The sequence below is a fragment of the Mastigoproctus giganteus genome, chromosome 2 (assembly GCF_048544385.1).
Source record: "Mastigoproctus giganteus isolate SK-2022 chromosome 2, ASM4854438v1, whole genome shotgun sequence".
NCBI classification, from domain to species: Eukaryota; Metazoa; Arthropoda; class Arachnida; order Uropygi; family Thelyphonidae; genus Mastigoproctus; species Mastigoproctus giganteus.
Genome location: NC_143576.1, coordinates 191,287,759 through 191,307,034, shown reverse-complemented (window position 1 = coordinate 191,307,034; position 19,276 = coordinate 191,287,759). Strand labels below are relative to the sequence as shown.

At 36.9% G+C, this 19,276-nt stretch overlaps 1 protein-coding gene across 1 annotated transcript in view; it reads left to right on the top strand.

The window, feature by feature from the left end:
- The window catches only part of LOC150089860 (translin-like), a 106,960-nt gene that overhangs the window by 69,854 nt on the left and 17,830 nt on the right, over nucleotides 1-19,276 (top strand). Inside the window, exons 4-5 of the mRNA XM_090368867.1 lie at nucleotides 3,057-3,172; nucleotides 17,659-17,738. Coding sequence (XP_090224993.1) covers nucleotides 3,057-3,172; nucleotides 17,659-17,738 — 196 coding nt within the window. The remainder of the gene's footprint in view (nucleotides 1-3,056; nucleotides 3,173-17,658; nucleotides 17,739-19,276) is intronic.

Sequence of the window (19,276 nt, the reverse complement as noted above, 5' to 3'; positions counted from 1 at the left end):
CTTCACTTCTTCCAATGTGAAACCGTAATCTATCAAGTTCTTGTTATAGAGATTATCCACAATATCGTCCTTTGAAAGATCCCGTGGGACATCATAAGTTGTGACTGATGGATTACCTTTACGAGGAACGCCAGTGATCACTCCAGCTTCGGAAAACGCTGCCGTAGAAGTTAAGCAGTCCAAATCTGGTTTCGTGGCTGTTTCCACAACCACTCCTCGATTGCGAACAAGTCACAAAGATTTCACTTTTACATTCTTCAAATCATTTTTAAGAGTTGTAGTAACTACATTTTTCACATCAGAACTTGTTTTCAAGTCACTAGTATCTGAAGCTCTAATTATTAGAACATTATTAGATGATTTAATAATATCACTAGAAGAAACACCCTTCTCAATAGTACCCCTCACAGTATCAGCATAGGTACGCACAGGCTCTTGTGTATGTAACCTATCCATCAGAAACTCATCTGTATCTACATCTGACTTTTGTATGTTCTTCCCTTCATCCTGTTCAATGTGTTTACCAGAGACCACAGATAAAGTTTTTAACACTGTTTGTAGCAATTGGGCTCTTTTATCAATTTCCTCATTAATGGCTTTTAATCTCATTTTCTATCAATAATGCAGTCGTTACAGTCTCCAAATTACACCATTTGTCCATAATGATATCCCAATTTTTTTTAGTCACCTTATTAGCCTCTCCGAAAAGAAAACTTGTGATATCTTTTCGCATTTTAGAAATGACCGCGTATACAGAGGACGCATCTTGAATATTATCGCACTCATCAGTTATTATACTCGCATAATTTTCACATTCGTCAGTCATTGTACTTGAATCAGTATTCAAAATAGGAGTGGGAATAGACCCAATCCCCTCCACTTCAATTAACTCACCACCTGTGCTCTGCTCTTGTACCAACTGAGCCGCGGGTCTTAACTGCTCGTGACCAATACTTTTAGAATATACGAACTCACCTAACCTTCGTATATCGCCATGAGATTGAGGAATTTTAGGTGGGAGTAGGGGTGAAGTATCCTCTCCCTCCCCGCTGATCTGTCTAAAGATCGTTTACCATTAGGATTTCTATCTTCCATAATTCTTTAACATCAAAAACTCACAAATAGATTAATATTAGTAGTATTAAATAAGCAACTTCCAAATGTATTAGTAATAACAACTACAGTATTTCAATAATTCCAACTTCTAAATCCTGTGTTCTTGAACTGTTCCTTTTAGGTTCAAAGCAACAATATTATTTGTACTTACAGTAACTTTCTTGATCTATCAGCAAAAAAAAAAAAAATAAGAAACGTGATTTACGTTTCCCGCCAAAACTACGGATCTGCCGATCGTTACCACATGGCAGCCATATTGGCTCTGCCAATGTGGTAAACCACACTCACTTAACCAGATAGCTGTATTTGTATCACAAAAGATTAATATTAATAGTTTCACCTCGAAACTATTAATCACCTAAGGAAATTCTTCCACAGTCAAATCACTCAAAATTAGAATCCGTTTGATCACAATAAACTGAAAATACGATCGACAATCCGTATGTCACAGTACTTCTACAACGAATACGAATGCCTTTTCTACAGATACTTCTATGGGCACTGTTCTTTTGAATTTGCTTCTATAATTCCCGCTCTCTTTCAAAACAGTCCGAACACGTGCCGCCACCCACTAACATCCATTTACTGTCCAACTTAATTCACAGAACCAACTGTGAATTTAGTTGGACATCTTCCTCATTTATTCATTCAATTGCCGGTTCCTGGAACAACCTTCCTTCGTACGTATCTCCTGAAAAATACAGTCTACAGAAAAAGTCTAATGTCAACAAATATCTTTCGTCTTCTCAACTTCCAACCTAAGCACAGTTCTAATATGTCTCATGTTTGGGGTTTTCATAAAAAAAAATCTCTGGAACTCCTCTTTTGTGATTCTATCCAACACTTTCTGTGAATTAGCTTGAATCTCTGCAGTGACTTTGAATCTTCATTCTTTTAATTGGATTGTCATTTTGAGGAACAGGAATGACAAAGGACCAAGTCAGGAAAGTAGGGAGGCTGTGGGATCATTGCCATTTTGTTCTTGGCTAGAAACTGCTCTACTTATAAAGCTACACAGACTGGTGTATTGCTGTGATGCAAAAGCCAGTCCTGATTGCATCACTTGTCTGGACATTTGCTCCCATCCTCCTCCTCCAAATGCCTTAGATCCCCAGTGTAGAACTGATTTATGGTTTGGTCTGGTGGAAGGAACTCCTGATGAACATTTCTCTCATTGTTGAAGGTAACAATCACAGTCATGCTCTTGAAGTTTGATCTGACCTTCCTTCCTTGCCTTTTTTTGTATATAGAAATGGACTTTTACACTGGGAGGACTGCTTTGTTTCTGGATCATTACTCTAAACCCAGCTGTCATTCCATCTTATGATTTCGAAATGGAAGTTTCTGTCCTTTCTGGTCTGTGCTTGTAGGTCTTTGCACACAGAAAGCTGGTTCTGTATCTGTTCATTGCTCAGCAAATAGGGCACAAATATTGTAGCAACTGCCTCATTTTTAAATTTTTATTTAAAATGCATTGGCATGTACCACAATAGGACTAGAATGTTATAAATATCATTAATCATATGCCATTGGTCTTCATGGATGACTTGATTGCTTGTTTAAGCACTTGGTAATGATTTTTTTTAAAGTTTATAAAAAAATTGATGCAAATTTGCTGTCTAATGTTTATCATCTTACCTAGCTACAAAAATTACAAGACACACTCAACAGAACTACATTTAAAACACCAATTGCACAAAAGCACAATGTCCTGTTTGCACAAAACTTGCCACACAATATCTAACATCACACTGCTATACTACATATGGTTAGTGCTCTACACAGCCATTCTGCAAACGTTTGGCTTCAAGTTATTGAGTATGCAACACACAGCATAAGATTTTCTTATAATCAGTTAGGTTATACGAATGATCTTTGTTTACAAATTATTTTTTTTCCCCTTTGTAACATGTTGTAATATAAACTTTAATTGTGTGCAGATTCCATGATCATTGGCGGTTTGTTACCCAAAGATTGGTATTTCTATCCGCATTTATAGTCTATCTTGAATCAGAAAAATTGATTGATAAAGAAGCAGCAGCTGAATTTCTGGGAGGTGAGTTTCAAAATATTTGTTTATTTTTTAACATGTTTTAAAGTTGTCATGTGATATACCAATCAGTTGTCCCACTACATACATAGTTGGCTTTACATTAGCAATACCTACTTAATACTTTGTGGTGCCACCTTTTGCCCATAATACAGCTGGTACCCTTCTTGGCATTCACTCCACAAAGTGTTGCAGGGTGTCCTTTGGCAGTTGTTCCCATGTATTGCACAGTGCATTTAGTAATGCCCATACAGTGTCCCAAACATTCTATGAGCAAACTCAAAAAATATCTGTGAGCAAACTATCCTCACATGTACCCAGTGAACCAATTCATTCTAGGCATTCTCTGTGGGATTGAGGTCAGGACTCTGGGTTGGCCAATCCAACATTTTCACACACATCCTCAGACCAGTTTGTCATATCACGAGCAGTGTGACATAGTGTTGTCTGGCTGATACTGCTATGTAGCTCCACAACATAGATAATGCATTATTGTCCAGAAGATCTAGATAGATCTATGCATTTGTGGTTTTGTCCAAGCAATGAAACACAGCCCTAGACTATTACGTTGCCTCTGCCAGACTTCATTGTTGGGATGATACAGTCCAGCAGGTAGCTCTCTCCAGGCATGACCATCAGACTGGTAGACTATGTACTATGACTCGCCACTCCAAAACGTCTTGTTGATCTGCGTTCCAAGAACAGCAGGCCGTACACCAAGCTAGACAGAGGTCAGTATTAGTTGTGCTGATTAGTAGCTTATGGACAGCTACACACCATATCTCCCCTATCACACAATATCCTGTGTTCTGTACTCGTGCTGACGTGTTCCAGTCATTCTCAATGAGGACTTATGTGTGCTGCGACAATGTCAACCTATGTTCTGAACAGATGATTTTTTGCAGAACTCTTGTTACATTCCATCAGCTTCAGAGGTTTTCTGAGTTTTCTTCCATTTGCAGATCATATCATAAATAGTTAATCTTGGGATCTTCAGTTGAAATGTCATGTACAGATTGATTGCTTATGGGACACCTTATCATTCCATGCTGGAAGTCTTAACTCCCTCTTTGTTGGTACCATGCATCCACAATCATACCAATGTTTCCTCGAAGGCCTATAAGCACATTTATAGTTGTCTGACACATGGTACTTTGGTGGGGCATGAACAACTATCACTGGGGGAGGTATCTGGATATTAATGGTTGGGCATACTGAGCATTACATTTGACTAAGTAAGCTAAAACTTCCATACAGCTATGTAACAAGTGACAATTTGGAATTCCATGTTGAATCATGTCATCTGGTCTAAGTTTTAGGATATTAATGAAGCCAAATTACATAAATTTGATAGGCCCCGGGTGCCAAGCGATTTTTTGAGGCCAAGCGATCTTCTGTGCTACTAGTACTGCGATTCCTAAAATGATTTTCTAAAGCAACTGAGTTTTTCCTTGTTTTATTTCGTTCATAAGTCTTTCTGTTGATTAGCTCTATTTTTAAAAGTATAGAAAGAGAGCCAGAAAAAGGAAAGTACCTTTTTCTTTATTGCATATACTAACCATACTAACTCCTACGCTTGGCCACAAGCGGCATTGCTCGTGGCGGGGCCGGTAACCTGGGTGGAAAAGCTAATCCCCCAGGGCAAAGAGCTGACGTGGATAAAGAAAATTATCCAGCCTTAGAGCCTTCAAGCTCAAATACCATAGATTGGTATAATTCTGATGAAGGTAGTGTGTGTGCAACATAAGCGCTTAAAAATAGATAATCATTAACCTGAGTATCCAACTTTCCTGATTATCCATTCCTTAACTAGTCAACCAGTGAGCAAACTCTCCATTTATTATACAAAGATTTCTAGAAAATGCTGGATCACCTAAAATGGTCAAAAGGTTACAGTCAGGGGATTTTCTTGTGGAAACTACAGTCAAAACATTCAATGAGGTGGTACCTCATTGAATCCCTGTTAAAATATTTCCCCACTCAACCCTAAATAGTTCCAAAGGTGTTATCTCTGAGTGGGATCTATTGAATATAACAGAAGAGCTTGTACAAGAACTTAAAGATCAAAAGGTCATACAAGCTAAAAGAATTTTGACTCGTAGAGATGGCACTCTCATTCCAACCCATAGTGTAATTCTCACATTCAGTACTCCAACCTTACCAAATACTGTAAAAGCTGGTTATCTAAATTGCCATATCCATCCGTATATACCAAATCCAATATGGTGTTATTGTCAGAAATTCGGACACTCTCAGGCAACATGTCGAGGAAACACAATATGCCCAAATTCCAGGATCCCAGGATCATATTCAAGCAGACTGTACTGCTACATCTCCAGTTTGCCCTAACTGCAAGGAAGATCATCCTGCATATTCTAGAAATTGCGAGTTATGGAAACTTGGGAAAAAAAATACAGAAATTTAAAGTTGAAAATAAAGTGACTTATCAGGAAGCGAGATGACAAATACTGAAAGGTACTCCTGCGCGTACATATGCAGATGTTACAAAGAAATATCGTTCAATTGCTACACAAACCAGTGACTCAGTTCCACCGAACATATCACTTGCTGAATGGGCTAGAGCTCAGCTTTCAGTTCCTCAGCCATCCTTGAAGCAAAACAACAGACACCAGACTTGTAATACTCCAATTTCCATTCCCACTACTAGTGGCATCAAGTCCCAAAGTGAGACCAGGATGGCAAAAGCTGAATCTTCTACTAAAACCCAAATTAATACTGCAGAAATGGATACAGATGACAAAACTCAACAAGAACCTATATTAGAAATTCATGCCGAAGAAGATATGGATACTGGACGGCCTACCTTTCCTAAAAAAGATAAAATTAAAATAGATTGCAATAAGTGTACTGCCTCTAAAAAGCCAATGGATCATCCTACCACTAAAACTGAATAATGAAGTGCATTTTACTATGGAATTGTCGAGGATGACTTACTAATACAGATGAACTTTATGACCTAATCCGAGATTTCAATCCGGCAGGCATTTGTTTACAGGAAACATTAACTCCACAAGTGACCCCCTCTTGTGGGGTCACTTGTACAGGCAAAGTAAAAAGAAATATTTTGTACAGGCGTGATAGGAATACAGCAGCTGCAGCCCATGGAGGTGTAGCAGTTTTGGTATCCGTTACTAATCCGTCTAGACAAATCCCCTTAAAAACTAATTTAGAAGTTGTTGCCATAAGAATAGAAATTGGAATATCTTTATCTCTTGTTTCTATTTATCTTCCATCGAACCAAACGTATATACTCAGAGACTTTGATGAGCTCCTTGCCCAGATACCACCTCCTATTTGTTTGATGGGTGACTTTAATGGACACCACCCATTATGGGGAAGGCTCCATATGGATAAAAGAGGGCAGCTAATAGAAACATTACTGGACAAACAAAATCTAACTCTGCTGAACACCGGTGCACATGCTCATGAGCACCCACTTTACCACAGGAAATACTTCAGCCATAGATCTATCTATCTGCTCCCCCACTCTGTACCCAAGTATACATTGGATTGGATTATCCCCACCTATCCAGAAACTCGCAGAAGATGGAAATTTACAAAGACAAACTGGGAAAAATTTTCCTTATGTACAGTTTTAGGTAAAAACTTCATTCTGAACCAGTCAATAGATGAAGCTATTGACCATATTACTAAATGGATACTAGCAGCAGCTAGTATCTGTTTAGTATTCCTCAGTCGTCGACTCATCCACGCCGGTGCAAAAACTACTGATGGAATGATGAATGCAATAGAGCAAAAAAAGAAAAGAACACAGCTTGGAATATTTTCCGCGAGCATCCCACTATTATTAACCTTATAAATTACAAGAAACTAAATGCTAAAGCACGACAAATAAGAAGGAAAGCCAAAAAAGATTCCTGGATACAGTTCGCTTCCACTATCACCAAAAACACTGATACTAGATTAATCTGCAGGAAAATCCAACATCTGAATGGCAAATATCCATTGTCATCCTCTCCAATACTGATCTGTGATGGACAAGAACTGTCTTCCTCCAAAGACATAGCAAACGTTTTTGCTAAAGCCTTTGCAAAAATTTCAGCAGCAAATTCATATGATGTTTCATTCCAACAAATTAAAGTGGTAGCAGAAAAGTATAAGTTAAATTTCAACACCGGTCTGTCTCTTCCATATAATCAACCTTTTACTATATCCGATGCTGTTAACGGATGCTCTTAACAGAGCACCCAATAGTGCAGCTGGCCCTGATGGTATATTTTATATTATGCTAAAACACTTGAATGATACTGCTTTACAAATTCTTTTAATATTTTTTGACAGGATTTTTGCGGAACATGTTTATCCTTGCTCTTGGAGACATTCACTTGTATTAGCCATCCCTAAACTAGGAAAAGACCTCTCTAATCCAGGAAATTATCATCCAATTTCCTTAACTAGTTGTTTGGGGGGAACACTAGAGAAAATGGTTCTCAAGCGCCTCACTTGGTTTCTTGAGTCACATAACATCTTTCATAAAAATCAGTATGGCTTTCAGCAAAATAGATCTGCATTAGATATGATGACCAAAGCAGAATCAAACATCAGAAATGCTTTTGTCAGAAATGACCACCTCGTTATGGTAAGTTTCGATTTAGAAAAGCCCTTTGATACAACATGGCATTTCGGTATTCTATGGGATCTTCACACCTTTGGTCTACGAGGCAGGCTCCCTTTGTTTATTCAGAGCTTTCTCCAGGGCAGAACTTTTCAGGTTAGTCATCTAAATACTCTTTCTAGAATTCATATACAGGAAGAGGGGGTCCCTCAAGGATCTATCTTGAGTCCTACCCTATTTTTAATAAGAATAAACAATATCATCCACGATATTCCAAGCACGGTAGAATTATATCACTATGCAGATGATTTCGTGCCAAGGAAAAACTATGAATTCTATTGAGAGACAGTTCCAGATCTCAATTAACAAAATTGAGTGTGGATGTCTCACAATGGCTACCACTTATCAGCACAAAAATCTGACTGTATTCATTTCTGTAAAAAACTTAAGATCCACCCTGAGCCTGAACTACATCTTAAAAATTTCACCATACCTCTTTCCAATAGTATCAGATTTCTAGGCCTAATCCTGGATGATAAATTAAACTTCTTACAACACATCATATATCTGAGAATCATTTGCTTGAAAAAAATTTAAATATCCTCAGAGTACTATCTTTATTGACGTGGGGTGCTGACTGATACACTTTGCTTCGGCTATATCGGGTATTAATCCGATTTCGCTTGGATTACGGAGCTCCAATCTATGACTCTGCCAGGAAAAGCGCACTAACTCGGCTAGACACTATCCATCACAGTGCCCTAAGAACTGTTTTAGGAGCATTCAGAACATCCCCTGTACAGAGTCTATATAAAGATGCACACAAACCTCCACTCCATCTTCGGAGGAAAATGTTGCTCCTCAACTATGCAGCAAAAATACGGAGTCTTCCCTTTCATCCTATCTTGCCATACTTATTTGAGCCCCAGTGGACCACATTTTATCAAAACAAACCTAACAAAAACAAGCCTATTGGGATAAGGTTGCTGCAGTTAACACAATGTTGGAATCTAGACACAGGTAATGTCATTTGAGGAAATGAGCACTCATGACTCTCCATGGTCTGATTATACACCGGTCTGTGATTTCTCATTCCAACAATGGGGAAAAAGCAAGCAGCAGACCTTACCATCAGGAAACTCCATGCTGCACATGTAGCAGAAAATTCTTAGTGTTTTTAAATATATACCGATGGCTCAAAAACAAGTACGAAGTGGTGCAGTGACAGTTTATTCTATCTTTTCTACTTCTGTATCCCTTCCAAAGGAATGCACTATCATTCAGCAGCGTCTATTCTGCTGCACTGTGGGTGATTAAAATAGCTCTGGATTACGTGATTAATCTGTGCATGAAGCAAATTATGATCTACTCTGATTCTCTGAGTGCGATAAAATCATTGAAAAATCCATCCAGACCAATCCACCCCGTCTTGAAGCAAATCAGATTACAGATTATTGCATTACAAGCTGTAATGCAATAATCTGTTGGTCACTTTCTGTTGTATACCAGGCATCAAAGGAAATGAATATGCAGATCAAGCCGCTAAACATCCAATCGCTGCAAGATCTAACTACCAAGTGCCATATACAGACTACAAATCAGTCATAAAAAACGTGTGCGAAGAGCAATGGTTGCAAATCTGGCAGGCTCAGTGCGGCAATAAACTGCTTCAATTTAAACAGGAACCTAAGTTGTGGCCAACAAGCATGTGATCAAATAGGCAAGAGGAGGTGATCCTGGCTAGGACGCGTATTGAGCATACGTATCTAACCCATATTTATCTACTCAAGGTTGAAGATCCGCCTATTTGTATATTTTGTCAGACCACACTTACGGTGAGGCATATGCTAATAAATTGCAATCATTATAATAATTATCGAAACAAAATTTTCAAATTGCTTTCACATCTGCAAGAACCTTTGACTACCCCATCTGATTGGAGACAATGCAAATCTAGCTGAGTTCTTTTATTTCTTAAAGTAGACGGGATTATTTTACAGATTTTAATTGGTAATTGCACTACCAAATAGAATTAGGCACAATATGGCCTTAGCAGCCCTTGTGCCACTAAACAACATATCAACCAACCATAAATTTGATAGATATGTAGAGACTGTAAAAGATCCAGTGATGAAATGGGAGCAAAATTGTTTAGCTGCAGTTCCATCATATAAGTTCATCATTATATATCTCTGCATATAGTGTTGAACATGAAAGGAACAAAATGTTGATGGAAGAGAGGAACGTAATTTCTTCCCCCACCTCCAAGGATTGGCTCCCATATGTTTCCTTAATAACTGCATGCTTCAATTATGAATTATGATCTTGTACATGCGGTGTGTCTATAAAGTTACACAAGGTTTTCAATGGATGCCAAATACTAATGCTTCTGAAACTGGGGATTGTAAAGGGAGCTGTCAGTTATTTAAGCATTTGAAAAAAAAATTTTCATTATCATCCCCTTCCTCTCCTCCCACTATTCAAATTAGAAAATTAAACAAGCTTAGGAAAAAAAAAAAACAAAAAAACCCCCACAAAATGAATTTATTTATTGATTGCAACAAAAGTATTACAAACACATAACAGTACAGATGTAACACTTTATATAAATTAATAAATAAGTAAACTGCCATAAATACATACAAAAAAATTTCATTTATTTACATGTCACTACTGATCAAAGATAAAAGCAAAATTGGATTGGGTTTAATGACTTTATCTTATAAATATTTAAAAATTAAATCTTTAGTTCAGAGGAGTGACACTACTTAGTGCCTCTTACCACATGACAGCACTACTCTTCACAAGAGTAGTAAGAGGTTACACTCTAATGTACTGTTGAAAATGGTACATTATAAAGTGTAATTATATAATATCGGTGTAGGTACGCCATAGTAAAGGTATCGTTTAATTTTATCTCATATTGTGGCTGCCTTCACAATGAGCTACGAGGTATTGTGCTCCTTCGAATAAATAATGCTCTAGTAAAGGAGACTACTGTTATTTATTCTCAGTGGGCACCACCACCACCCAGATGGCTGTTTCGAAGCTAGTTGGCTTCATTGGTGGTCAGGCAGGTACCCTGATAATGCAAACATGCCATCATAGTTGTGAAGTTGTTCCACAATATGAAATTAACTACGTATGTAGTTAAATGTATGGCTAAACTATGGTGTATCTAATTTAAACCCATATATTATGCCTTGCGCATTTAATCTTCAAATACACTATCATTCTGTACACCATTTGGCATTTCTCATATTGTGGAACGACTTCGAAACTGTGATAGCATGTTTGCATTATCGGGGTACCTGCCCATGATGAAGCCAACTAGCTTTGAAACAGCTCTCTGGGTGGTGGTGGTGCCCACTGAGAATAAATAACAGTAGTCTCCTCTATTAGGGAGCATTATTTATTTGAAGTAGTGCAATACCTGGTATCTCGTTGTGCAGGCAGCCACGATATGAAATAAAATTAAACTATGCCGTTACACTACGTATGTAGTTAAATTTATGGGTAAACTATGGTGTATCTATACTGATATTATATAGTTAACTTAAACCCATATCATTATGCCTTGCTCATTTAATCTTCAAATATTATAAATTGTAATAGAGTACAGAATACCCTATACTTTAGTTCTCTTTCAATAGTATACCACTGAAAAGTACCATTTTCAATGGTATTTTTCAGTGGTATACCATTGAAACCTTGTTTTCTCCATTCCTCTCGTTTCACAAAGGTGCAGTTCTGTGTGTAGATATGTATATACACCAACATGTATATACATGCACATGACAGCATGACAAAACGAATGGCCCTCAGACCCCAGCGGCTTTCACTCCCCCCTCTTACGGCAACGAGAGGATCAGAGTGGAAGCAGAGGGTGCTAAGAATCTCTGGGTACAACCAGGCTGCCATGCACGGAAACTGAATTTAGCCTGTTACAATGTAAGATCGCTCATCGGTGAAGACAGAATATTAGAGCTGGAGAAGGAACTAGAAAATATGAATTGGAATATCATCGGTTTGGCTGAAACAAAAAGAAGAAATGAATCACTTGTAAGTTTATCAAGTGGAAATCTGCTGTACACCAATGGAAACAGTGAAAGGAGCAAAGGTGGAGTTGGCTTTCTGGGCCATAAGGATATAAAAAAACATTTTGGAATTCAAAAGTACATCACCAAGGATGTCAAGACTAATACTCAGGATTTCAAAGTGGTACAAGCTAAAGGATATAATGATTTATCCACCAACATCAAGCCATGATGAGGAAGAGGTTGAAGAAATGTACACCGAATGTACACGAAATGTCTTCTAGATGAGCAGAAAACCCACTACAATATCATTATGGGAGACTTCGCTAAGGTTAAAAAAAGACAAAACAGCGCAGAAAGGGGAACTATAGGAAATTTTGGAATTGGTGAAAGAAATGAAAGAGGTGAAAGGCTTGTGGAATTTGCAGAATCTCGAGGATTGTCAGTAATGAACACTTTTTTCAAGAAAAGGGTGAACAGAAAGTGGACATGGAGGAGTCCAAACGGATTAACAACTAATGAAATCGACTTCATCCTCACTAACAGAAGATCGGTGCCTCCGTAGCCAGGTGGGCAATAGCAGCAGTGGTTAGCACACGCTTCTTGATTAGACCGGGGTTCAAGCCCGTGACCACCAAATCCGGAGGATGCGGAAAGGTCAGGGAATGACCACCACATATCCCCAGACCAATATCGCCTGAGTTGCTAATGCTCCTAAAAACCAAATAACAACAACTAACAGAAGATATATTGTGAATGACGTTACCGTCTTGAATAAGGTAAATGTTGGAAGTGATCACAGAATGGTAAGATGCACACCTGATATAGCTGTAGGAAAGGAAAAAACTGACTCGAGTAAATAATACGAAGTTCTTTGAGATAACAGAAGAGGAGAAAAAGCAGTATGTACTGGAACTTAAGAACAGGTTTGAGCTTCTGCAGAGTGCTCTGGACTAAGATATCGACGAGGAATATTACAACTTTCTGAAAGTGATAAAGCCCAAGAAACTTATAGGGAAAAAGAAATCCAAAGAAGAAAAAATTAGTCAAGAAACACTTATCATGAACTGAAGGCGACAAATGAAGAGCAAGATAAACACTGACAAGGAGAAAATTGAGTATACCGAGTTATACAAAGCCATTAGAAAGAGACTCAGAGAGGACATAAGAAAATTTAACACAAGAAAAGTAGAACAAGCATTAAGGAAAACAAAGGACTTTCAGCAGCCATGAGCAGTAATACAGAAAGACAAATGATACTGAAACTGAAGAATAGTGATGGTGTACTTATAAATAGCAGTAGACTATTAAGAGAATTATACAGAGAATTATTAAGAGAATGATGCCAGCAGTGGGGAAGATGGATCGCAAATTAGTAACACATATGACATACCCGATATTCTTCCTGATGAGGTAGAACATGCATTGAAGAAAATGAAGAATCAGAAAGCCCTGGGGGAAGATGAAGTTACTGTAGAGTTGTTAAAATTGGGAGGAAGAGACATAATAGAAAAACTGGCAAAACCCTTCACAAAATGCATTAGAAAGGGTGTGACGCCTAAGGAGTGGAATAATGCAATCATAGTTTTGCTGCATAAGAAAGGAGATAAATCAAAAATTGGAAATTATAGACCAATTAGCTTGTTATCCCACATCTATAAGCTGTTCATTACCAACAGATTAGAAAGAATACTTGATGAGAATCAACCGAAAGAGCAAGCTGGCTTTAGGACAGGATTCTCAACTATGAATCATTTTCATGTAATATCACAGCTAATGGAGAAAGCAAATTAATATAAAACATCATTATGCCTGGCATTTGTGGATTATGAAAAGGCAATGTTTTGGGCACTGGAAAGATAAGGCACAATACCCCATATATTATAATTTTGAAGAAAATATATGAGAACGCTACCTCCTTTATTAGACTAGACAAAGACAGTTGCAAATTTAAAATTGAGAAAGGAATTTGCCAAGCAGACACAGTATCTCAAGTTGTTTACTGCTGCCCTCGAGGAAGCTTTCAGAAGATTAGACTGGTCGCAGAAAAGAGTCAATGTGAATGGAGAGTACCTAAAAACATTTATGATTTGCAGATGACATTGTGGTCATAAGCCACGATCCCAAAGAATTAGCGGAAAATCTTAATCAGTTATGCACGGTTAGTAAGGTTTGGATTAAAGTGAATATAGCTAAAACAAAAGTAATGATGAACAAGTATGCCATAGAAAGGGACATAATGATTGAAGGAGCAGTAATTGAAAAGGTGGAGTCATATACTTATCTGGGACAAGTTATTAGCTGTAATAATGATAAATGGCTGGAAGTCAAGAGAAGAATAAATTTTGGATGGATAGCATTCAGGAAATATAGTCACATACTGAGGAGCAATATCCCAGTTTGTCTGAAACATAAAATAATGAATCAATGTATATTCCCCACCATGACTTATGGAAGTGAAACGTGGGCACTCACCAAAAGAATGGAAGAGAAGCTGAGAACTATACAGCGAAGAATGGAACGAATTATATTGGGAATCACTGTTAGATAAATAGAGAAACACATGGATTAAGCAGGAAACTCAAATAAAGGACATTCTTATGAAAACTAAAGAACTAAAATGGTCTTGGGCAGGAACAAGATGGACTGAGAAAATAACAGACAGAATGACAGATGGACTAAGAAAATAACAGAATGGTACACAAGAGGAGCTAGAAGAAAACCTGGAAGACACCGGCAAAGATGGATAGATGAAATTCATGAGTTTGTGGGTAGTAAATGGATGGCCATTGCACAAAAGAGAAGGAACTAGAAAGTTGCTGGAGAGGCCTTCATCCTGCAGTGGATTGAAAATGGCTGATGATCATACACGTTGGCTGTCTTTGATTAAATGTTAACTAGACTGGTAGATCAGTGGAAATCTTGATAAGTCTATTTAAAGAGGAGGTTAGAAGTGGCAAGAAAAGCCATATGAGCCCTTTTCAGAATTACCAAATTGAAAAGCACAACAAGCAGTCTCTATTGAGTACAGTCAGTCCTCTTATAGCACGATAGTTGTGTTCCTAGAAACTCTTATGCAATATAAACAGGCCCTATGGGGGAAAAATAGGGTTATGTGCCAATCACCCAAGATTGAACACATATTTATAACCAAAACATTACCAAACACAATAAATAATCGTAATAAAATACGGATTTTATTAAGACTATTACGTAATAAAATATTGCTAATGCTTTTGCTTCTATCGTAAGCAAACTTGTTTTTTGTTTAATTTTCTATCGAAACAGATGACAGCCATTCCATCTCTTCCAATTCCTTGTCTTAATCTAATGGATTTTAATTTCACTTTGAGTTGTTCCTGTATAAAAGCTGTTTTTTTTTTTTTTCTCTGCATTCTTTGTAATCTCGGCATTGCCTCATTTAGGGCTATAGCACGTGCAATATCACATGGTCTTTCATTTCGCTCAAAGCATTTCACAATTTCATATTTTTTCTCTATTGACAGAGGTGGACTGGCCATAAGCCTTACCGGGGAAACCCCAGTGGGCCGGAGGCCGGTGTGATTTTGGCCATAAATGCTAGTATGAGGCCACTACAAATTTTCCCGGGTAAGAATTTTTGACCCAGTCCGCCTCTGTTTATCGATATTGCTTTTCTTTTTCTCTCTCTCTGAATCTGTAGTGTCTTCACCAGGATGCTTCCTTTTCACACCTTTTAGGTATTTTACTCATTTTTAGGGAATAAAGCACAATTTACAAAATGAGGAGGCACGCTTGATACACAAACAAAGCTGCGTGCATGTAGCAACTGAATAAACAACACCGTAAAGGCAGAGACACTATTAACACCTCACAATTTACTAAAGCACATTTCTGGGGATTACTGCCATAAAACAAAAACAATTTCCACTTGCGTTTCTGCTAGTGGAATCTGTTATAAACTGGTAGTAAACTCGATCTAATTGCATTTGCGATAATACTGATAGCTAGAATTGTGTGGGTTTTTACGTTATTATGGTGAAATGTTTCCCCTTCACTGATATAAAAAACAAATACATTTTCAGAATCTTCTCTTCATTCCTATCGTGTTGCGTTCAGTTGGGGTGATTCCACGTTCAACTGCCGTTTCTTGCAAACAGAAAGGTGAATCGTGTATAAGCGAATTCGGTCCGTGTTATATATGATATTGTTCTCCTATTTATAAATCGTGTATGATCGAATTTGTGTAGTGTAAACACGTGTTATATGAGGACTGACTGTACCACTGATTCATATTATAATCCCATTCATGATCCAAAAGTTTTTAAAGAAAACAAATTAATGTACTCTCCAAGAAAAAAAAATAATTTAACTACAAACCTTTGGTTTATGATTCAAAAGTTCTAAGTTTAAGAAAGCTGATAATTCTAGGCAGTTAATCTCACTCATGCAGGAAGTTCCTCTTTTGGGTTGAATAAAGCAATTTGTTTCTTTTAAATATTGTGCCAACATTTTAAGATCTCAACATAGCTCTCAATCCAATACCAGATTCATATACAATACTGAGATCATTAGTCCTACATACATTAAAGTATGTGACATAAATATATACCAACAGTTTTTAAATCTTCCATTGTGAAAAATTATCAAACTGTACAAAATTTGAAGATTGATTCTGACTTAATCATAGGTATTTCTATATTACCAAGGTCCTGGAAAATTCTAAAACAAGAGAAGATTCTGTTCTCTTGTTCAGTGAGGAAGTACAGTAGACTCAGCCTATTGTGATCACTTTGGGACTCAGCCAAACTGATGATAATAACTAAAGAAACAAGAATGCAACTGTTCGGCATTGTTTATTGATGCAAAACAGAAATATGTACATAAAAACGTGAAAGTGAACAGAAAGAAATCATGAAAATCAAGCAATATAAAATACTTTAATTTGACTATCTACTGTTTCCTTGGGAAACTCATCAATAAAAATGACACTGTCCGTAATCCATACAGACCATTAAAAATAAAGAAAATATTACAATCAAGAATTTAGAAAAGGGTTAATGCTCTGCTCTACTGTCAAATAGTCAGATTGATAGGAGTACAGATACTTTCTTTCACAAAGTAATGATATCGACAATCATAGAAACTGTACAAAGCAAACTCAGTAACGATCCATGCAATGTGTCAGAGTTCAAAAACAAATCAGAATGTTACATGCGTGATTTACATCAGGCATGTGTAAATTAACAAGCCAGCAGTGTGACATCTGACAATTAATACTCCTCTTGAAATCAGTCAACTTGGTTTTACATGGTGAGAACAATTGACTTGTGTGGTTCAGCTGCCTTCTTTTTATATCAGTCTGAGTTGCTTGTTTATCTGGGAAAGCTCCAGTGGTTTATGAAAATGAGTGTCCAGATACTTTTTTGGATTGTAGTGTATTTCTCAGAATAAAACTTAACCAGTAACATAGGTCAAAACTTGAAGACCATACTTGAGGAATATTACAATTCATGCTTGCAAAATTTTAATAGATATTAAGTCATTTTTGGTTGCTAGGTACTGCAGTACACCTGCTGTTTGTTAAATATGGTGCCACAGTTATTTTATTTCTGATGATCATCTTATAAATATTTTTTGAATTTTGCTGTTTTATGTTGCTTAAAATAATAATTATAATATTTCCTTAATATCATAATAATGCAATTTGCATCGGTTATGTGATACAATTTGTAATTTAAGTCCAATAATCTATCATTAGTTTCACTTCTTTTTCTTAAGCCTTATTGCAAACTGTAAACCATAAATGTTATATTCATATTAGTTTAGTTATATTGTTCATTAGAATTATTAACTATGATATTTTCACTTTCTTTCAGTAAAAGTGAATCGGGAAGAGGGATTCCATATAGATTTAGAAGATTTCTTGTTAGGGCTCTTGAATTTGGCTGATGAGTTGGTAAGTTGTTTAACAATGTATATCCCATTGAAGGATAAGAGAAGTTTAGTGAAAATTTTAATTGGAATGTTATTGTATGTTACTAATATATAATGATGAACTAATGCTTGGTTCCTTGGACTAGTTGTGTTTATACTGGCATGTATAATCTTAGATATTCTTGCAGATTGTACTGTGCATATAGATATATTAAAAAAAAAAAAAAAAAAACAATATCCTTTCAAGGGTTTACTGAATATATTAACAAAAATAAAGACAGTGGGATAAACCAAAAAAAGAGCTTTAGCTACTAGGTGCTACCCATTTCATTACCTGTATATGTTGTGGCTGAAATAATAAAATCCAGAACTTGAGCTAAATAATATCAATATGATTTTGAATAAAAAATTCAAAGGGTCACCATGTTCTTTTTAAATTTTGTTTTTTCTATTCCTTTCCTGTATTCATATGTTATAGAAGATTTTATGTCAACATTGTTGCTCGCCATGCAAACATTTTAAACCAACAAGCATTTAAAGCGTTTATACTCCAATGGGTGGAGAATTTTGTAACTGCAGCTATATTTGAGCATTTTACTGTTTTTGTAGTATATAGATATGGATATGCATAACTTTATTTGTATACTGCTTATTTGACTACAGCTACTTGAAGTTCTGCCAGATGTTATCACCTGGAATGTATTCTCCAAAAGGAAAATCAACCAGATAAATTGCATAACAAAGTGACTGCTCTAGATGGAGATTTAAGAGATGTTTTGGCTTCCACTATGAAAATGAGAGTTTAATTGCAAGGGGGGAATGTTTCAACATCTGCAAAAAAGTGGCCATCACAGTGGGTCATATCCACTTCATTGCTATAGTGTGGTTGAGTACTGTGAGATTTTCACATTCAGGTATAGGTAAATTTTTTTTATTTTAAACAACCACTTAATTATACAAATGGAAAGAAAGAAAGATAATCTTGCATTTTTGAAAGAATAGGGGAAGGGAAACAATAGGGTCATCTTCCAAAAATCTTTTATAAAAGAGGAATAATTAGAAATATCTTTTAATGATCAAATACGCTCAAATAATAAAACACTGAATAACTTGAGCAACAGATCTAAAGGCACTACATAAAACTCAGCAAAAAATCTAATTAGCCACACACACACACACACACACACACACACACAACCTCGTGAGGTACAGAAATGAAGGAAACAACATTGACACAACAGAAACAAAATGGTACAGAGGGACTTTATTCAAAAATGGCAACATAGCACTGGCTGATACAGATGCCTCGCTGCCAAAGATGGAACAAAGGGAAGAGGTGGTCCTCAGTAGGAGATATGGCCACCCCTAATGTCGATGTAGGCTTTGCACTGCCTGGCCATACTTAGAACAATGTTGTTGAGTTCTTGCGGTAACATTGTCCATTCCTCTGTCATCCCATATATGTTCGATGGGATTTAGATTGACGGAACAGGCAGGCCAATCCATATGAACAGTGTCCTCACTTTCCAAAAGCATAACAGCTGCAGTGTGATGGGGTGT